This window comes from Vulpes lagopus, chromosome 23, assembly GCF_018345385.1.
Source record: "Vulpes lagopus strain Blue_001 chromosome 23, ASM1834538v1, whole genome shotgun sequence".
Classification (NCBI taxonomy): Eukaryota; Metazoa; Chordata; class Mammalia; order Carnivora; family Canidae; genus Vulpes; species Vulpes lagopus.
The window spans coordinates 27,691,771-27,697,770 of NC_054846.1; the positions used below are offsets into that span (position 1 = coordinate 27,691,771).

Consider the following 6,000-nt stretch of genomic DNA (forward strand, 5'->3'; position numbering starts at 1 on the left):
GCAAATGCCAACTCTAATAAAACTCCTTGGAATAAAAATAAACCCAAACTAACAAATCTTATCAAGAACTGCTTTTCTCTTATACAGTAACAGGGAAATTAAGCTCTACACATAATAAAAACCTAATAATAGACAGAAGCAACCTCACATATCCGTCACTCTCTTTAAAACATTTCCCCCCCACTACCCATCTGAAGAGTCCTTCAAAAATGTACTCCCTTCACCAGTTTGATTAATAGAGCACCAAAGTAATTTACTTTGCTACTTTAATACAAAATCAAGGAATGATAAAGAGGTATATTTAATTCAGTAAGAAAATTAATCATTTTTATTGCAAATTTGCAAGAATAATTAGGTTGGGTGTGAAAACTTCTGTTTTTTGTTCATAAATCAGTCATATTTTAAAGCTTTGATACTTTTACTTTCATCAGGAAACAATATCAATTTGATATTTATAAGGTCAGGCGTATGTTAAAAATTTGTTGTTTAAGAAACAGTCTGTATGTTTAAGTTATACAAAAGAATGATAATTTCTAGCATACCAAGTTTATATAACATTTTCATAATATTTTGTTTACAGCAGTGGTTCTACTGAGGGCGATTGGCTTCTGGCGGGTAAAGGCCAGGAAGGTTTCTAAACATCCTAAAATGCACACAGCAATCCTCATAACAAAGAATCATCTAGCCTAAAATGCCAATAGTGCAAAGTTGAGAAATTCTGATTTCTAAGCTTCTTTCACTCGTTTATTTTATCCACATTTAGAAGATTACTAAGACAGGGGGAGTGGAAATCAGAAACACAAAAAGCTTGGAAAATTAAATCTAGACAATTTCTGTTTCAGAAATCACACTTTTCATCATACACAGAAAGAGAAATACAGAATACATGAGTAAGATAAGAATGTCGCACAACTTTATTTTTTATCTCCTCCCCCAACTTCGCTTCTGCCTTTGAGTTCTGTCTTTAATTTTAATACAGACCAGATCCATAAATAGCCAAATGTAGATGCGAAAACTCATTCCAAAATCTTTTAGAAGTTTTCTCACCATTACCTACCTTATGCCGTTAGGGTTCAATGATGAACTGTCGATAACAAAACTAATTCTATGGTCTGTATCTAGTTATAATAGTTATACATATATAAAATATATATATTTTTTAGGATGCACCTATAATAAACAATAAAGTGAAACCCCTATTTCACTTTATCTATCTAGCTTTCATAGCTATGCAAAATGTATTTTTTATTAGGCACATGTAAAAGTTTCATTGATACCAGTTATTTAACCTAACAATAAGTGGTTATTAAAATTAAAAAAAAAAAAAGGATACTATTGCTGCTCCAACACATTGAGCTGATTCCATGTGGTGATGTGTGTGGGCTGAATTTATCCACCAATGTCAGAGATGAAGCATCCCATATTTTAATATCATCTCCAGATGAAGCAAATCTGAGGTTTTCCTGCATGACTGCACCTACAAATAGTTCAAAACAATATATTTAAAAAAGCAATCAAGGACAGGCCAAAATGAAGGATCTAATCTAAATCAAGAGGCTCTACTGGTTCACTTTTGTTCCAGAAGGGGTGCTCACCATAGAGTAGCTGGAATGATCCTTCTAAAATCACATTCTCTCATTTGACCCTTCCAATGGCTCTCCACAGCAATTATAGCGAAATCCAACTTCCTTGGCATGCCTAACATGACCTGGCTCCGGTGAAACTGTCCTATTCCTCTTCCCCAGGGCCACCAGACTCACAGGCCTTCTTGCCTTAGTCTTTCCATCTGTTGCCCCCTCTGCCTGGAATGTCCTTTCCCCAGATTTCCCGTGGTCATCTCCTTCACTTCACTTCACTTCACTTCAGTCTCAGCTCAAATGTCTCCTCAGAAAAGCCTTCCCTGACCACCATGGCTAACACAGCCCATACCAGTTGCCCTTTATGCAGTTTCATTTTTCATTTTTTTTTTCATGGCATCTTCTGCTATTTGCAACTCTTATTTGTTCTCCTAACAATGTCTGCCTCTCCCGACTTGAACAAAACAAACATCCTGAAAATGGATTTTGTCTTGTTTACGATCAGTCTTGAAATGTTCCTGGCACACAAGTAATCAAATAACTGTTGGCTAGAAAACTTCTTATGTCTTTTAAAAATGTATGATAAACTGTAACATCCCTGTGGGTCAGAATCCAATGACTCCAGTTTTTCCCAATAACTCCGAAATTAGCAAATATAGCCAAAAGAGATGTCACTAAGCCCCTATACCAATATTTGTTCTACAATGCCCTCATGCATATTATTTATTCACAGTATATAATTCAAATACACAAGAACAGCAAGTAGAAGCAATGCCAGACCAGTCAGTAAAAAATGCTTGGGACGCCTGGGTGGCTCAGGTCCTGATCCCGGGAGTCCTGGGATCGTGTCTCACATTGGGGTCCCCAAGGGAAGCCTGCTTCTCCTTCTGCCTAGGTCTCTGCCTCTCTGTGTGTGTGTGTGTGTCTCCCATGAATAAATAAAATCTTAAAAAAAAATTGCTCAAAAATATGTGGAAAAAAGGAAGGGAACAGGGCCTAGAACTATACCCTCCACACCTTCCTGCTGTGGAGTGTTAAGACTACAACACAATACTAGCGATGTCACAGAGTCCCAAGTCACCAACAAAGCATCACATTTATGTCCAGTATATCTTATTTCAGAGGCCAAGTTAAAAGGTGTAATAAATTATAGGGCCCATTTGATTCTCAAGAGACAAAAAAGAATTTTTTTAATGTGCTTATGAAAAGACTAAAACTTAACCAGGACAGTCACGTATGGGGTTCATTATGCTTCAAGCATCCGCTAAGTACAATGTTTCCAAAGGCCGACAGTCATCTGTTGAAATGCAGACCGGCCGTGTTTGGATTTGGGGCCTTGACACGTGGTAACGTGCGGCTGGTTCCCTGCTCAAGGTGCAAGTGCATGCTGCCAAGGGGGTCTCTTAAACCCAGTACACACAACTGGGGGGGGGGGGGAATGTCTTTACTACAATGGTACACCCTCCTGCTGAGCCGTGTGGTGTAAGCGCGGAAAGGTGACATGTAAGTGAAGCCTGAGAAAAAGTGGGTTCAAAGGATCGGCCCCCAAGTCAGGTGCCAGGGACCGCGGCAGTCACTGGATGTCCGCTCCCTTCCCTTCGAGTGGACGGGGAGGGGGACCACCTGCCCCACCTCCGCCTTCGGGGAGCGGAGCACCTCCTAACGGAGAGGCACCGATTACATCAGCGTCTCCAACAAGGTCCCATCAAAGTGAGCTGTCAGGACGCGAGGCGGCAGGCGACAGCCCACCCAAATTTAGGGACAGCGCCTACAGGGCGGAAAAACCCACAATCCACCACAGCCCTTCGCTGCATCAGAAGTTCTTCAACTTTCCTCCGCCCGAAGTGCACTTTCCTCGCAGGAGAACTGCTCAGCCGGGGTTACCTTCTGAGGTGCATGCGAGCCCGAGAGGGGAGCTACAAGGGGGAGGCGGCCGGCGGAGAGGCGGCCAACTTTCCGGGGGACAGCACCCCACTCCCGGCACCGCCCGCCCCCCCCGCGACCCCGCCCACCTCTCAGGGCCGAGCCGGGGACCGTGGCCCACCGAGGTGCGCGCCCCCCGGCCCGCGACTCCAGGGCACTTCCGCGCCAACCCCGCGGCCCCGGCCCCTGCCCGACAACTGTCCGGAGCACCGGACGGGCCGGGGCGCGCGGGGCCTGGGGGCCTCCGACCCTTCCCCGGGGTGGCCGGAAGGCTGGCGGGGTTCGCGAGCGAGCAAGGACGCGGCGGGCGGCAGCGCGCGGAGCCCCCCGGAACCTCACCTCTCCACCGCGGCACCCCGGGGGCCACGGCGCGGCCCGCTCCGGCGCTGGGCTTCCGGCTCCCGCCCGGACGGTTAAACTTGGGCGGCCGGAAGTCCCGCCCGCGAGTGGCGTCAGGGGGAAGGGCTGCTCGGGGCGGGGCGGGGCGGGGGCGCGGGCGGGGGTCGCGGTCCCCGCGGGCGGTGGGAACGGCCTCCCGGCGGCTCCCTCCGCCCCAGCCTCGGCGGGTGGACGCCGCAGTGTTGTTGTGCATTTGTTCGCCGCCCTCCCGCCGAGCCCCCGGCGCTAGGCGGACTCGGCGCGGCGACGGGTTAGCCTGGGAGGCCGGCGCGCGGCGAGCTCCGCGGTCCCTGGCCTCGGGGAGCTTACGCTCGCTCGCTACGAGGCCGATTTAGATAGTCACGAACTGAAGAGCGGGACTGCCAGTTGCTTCAAAGGAAAGCTAACCCGGGAAGAAAAATAGATGAAAGGGAAATGAGCACGGATATGGGTTTAGGAAAGATTTCATCGCAGAGGAAACCATGGAGAGCAGATAATACCCCCATGCAATTTACAAACCAGAGGGCAGGCTCGGAAAAGCTAAAAAAAATACCCAAAAGTGTAAGTGCCCGAGGTATCTGACTTCAAAACCCATGGTCTTGCTTCCTGATCATTGATCTTTCTTAAAAATGCTGCAGGGTCAGGAACATCAAACACCACCTGGTTGGGAAGGCTTTTGAAAGAGGTTTCCCAGAGTGGAAAACAGAAGAGCTGAACCGAGTCTTAAATACCAAGGCCTTTTATTTTTCTTTTTTTTTCTTTTTTTCTTTTTTTTTAGCTCTGATAACTTTAGCTGAGAATACGGACAGTAGGGCATTTCTTCTGCAAACAGGATTATTCTTTCATCACAAGTGTGGGAAAGGAGTAGGAGTGGGTTTCTGAACTAGGTACATAAGCCCCAGTTATTTGTACCCATGTTGCAAATAAACCCAAAAACTCTGAGTGCCGTTTCTTCAGAGCAGAAGTTGCAATCCTAACCAAGTTGTAAAGATTGGTGGGGAGCCTCAAAAGGAGAAAGATAGCAAGCAGCAACTGCCTTAAGTGTATAGTTTACGGTTCTTGAGTTCATTAAACCCAATTTTGACAGGAATAGGAGCCAAAAAAGTTGGAAAATGAGGAAATAGGGTAAGGGAATAAGGGCAGGGAGAATTGGGGCAAATGAGAAAGAAAGGACAATTAACTAAATCTCTGAAAAGTTAGAGCCAGAAAGAAAATTTAAACTAGAATTTATGTGAAACGAAATATAACAATATATGTCATATAATACGTGTTATATACTCTATGATATAACAAATGTATACAATAGATGTTGAATGCATACTTTATTAAACATATGTATGCATGTATAGATATAATGTGTATATGTATACTATATATACATGTATATGTCATCCTTCTAAAATACTATTATATGTCCCCCACTTTACATATGAAGAAACAGAGGTTAAGTAACTTGCCTAAGGTCACACAGTTAAGAAATGATACGGACAGGAATTAAACCCAGAAGCATAAGTCTACAAAGACTGTGCTATTTAGTCCTTTTGCTATCTAGTCAAGAGCTAAGACAGAGCATAAAGAGCCAAATGTTAACCTCCACTGCCCCTCATTGCTGGTGCCACAGCCTCATCAAAACTTATACAGTCTTGGGAACCCTGGGTGGCGCAGCGGTTTAGCGCCTGCCTTTGGCCCAGGGCGCGATCCTGGAGACCCGGGATCGAATCCCACGTCGGGCTCCCGGTGCATGGAGCCTGCTTCTCCCTCTGCCTGTGTCTCTGCCTCTCTCTCTCTTTCTGTGACTATCATAAATAAAAATTAAAAAAAAAAAAAAACTTATACAGTCTTGAGACAATTCTGTCATTCTTGTTCCTACCCTTGTGTCTATGTGCGTACTTTCCTCAGATCTATAAAATATAAGTAATAGAAGCCAAATGATGGAAACCTCGCTAATATGAATTATATAAACATATATACCTTTCCAAAAGTAGATATCATAACAAGAAATATTTCCAGAGACAATGAGGGATATTTCATAACAATGAAACTGTCAGTAAAACCAGAAGCAACATAAACTATAAACATATATGTGACTACAGAATCTCAAAATATGTGAAGAATAAATACC

The 6,000-nt window shown here is 44.8% G+C and overlaps 1 protein-coding gene across 3 annotated transcripts in view; it reads right to left on the minus strand.

Annotated features, from left to right (window-relative positions):
* The window catches only part of NEDD1 (NEDD1 gamma-tubulin ring complex targeting factor), a 46,532-nt gene extending 42,604 nt beyond the window's left edge, over positions 1 to 3,928 (minus strand). For 2 of the 3 annotated variants that reach the window (XM_041738910.1, XM_041738909.1), the window contains exons 1-2: positions 3,840 to 3,928; positions 1,334 to 1,477 (exon numbers count right to left, since the gene is read on the minus strand). In XM_041738910.1, the coding sequence (XP_041594844.1) occupies positions 1,334 to 1,469 (136 nt within the window). In that variant the 5' untranslated portion in view covers positions 1,470 to 1,477; positions 3,840 to 3,928. Of the gene's footprint in view, positions 1 to 1,057; positions 1,293 to 1,333; positions 1,478 to 3,839 lie in introns of those variants that run through there. The other variant, XM_041738911.1, reaches the window with a different exon arrangement.
* Between the last annotated feature and the right edge of the window lie 2,072 nt (positions 3,929 to 6,000).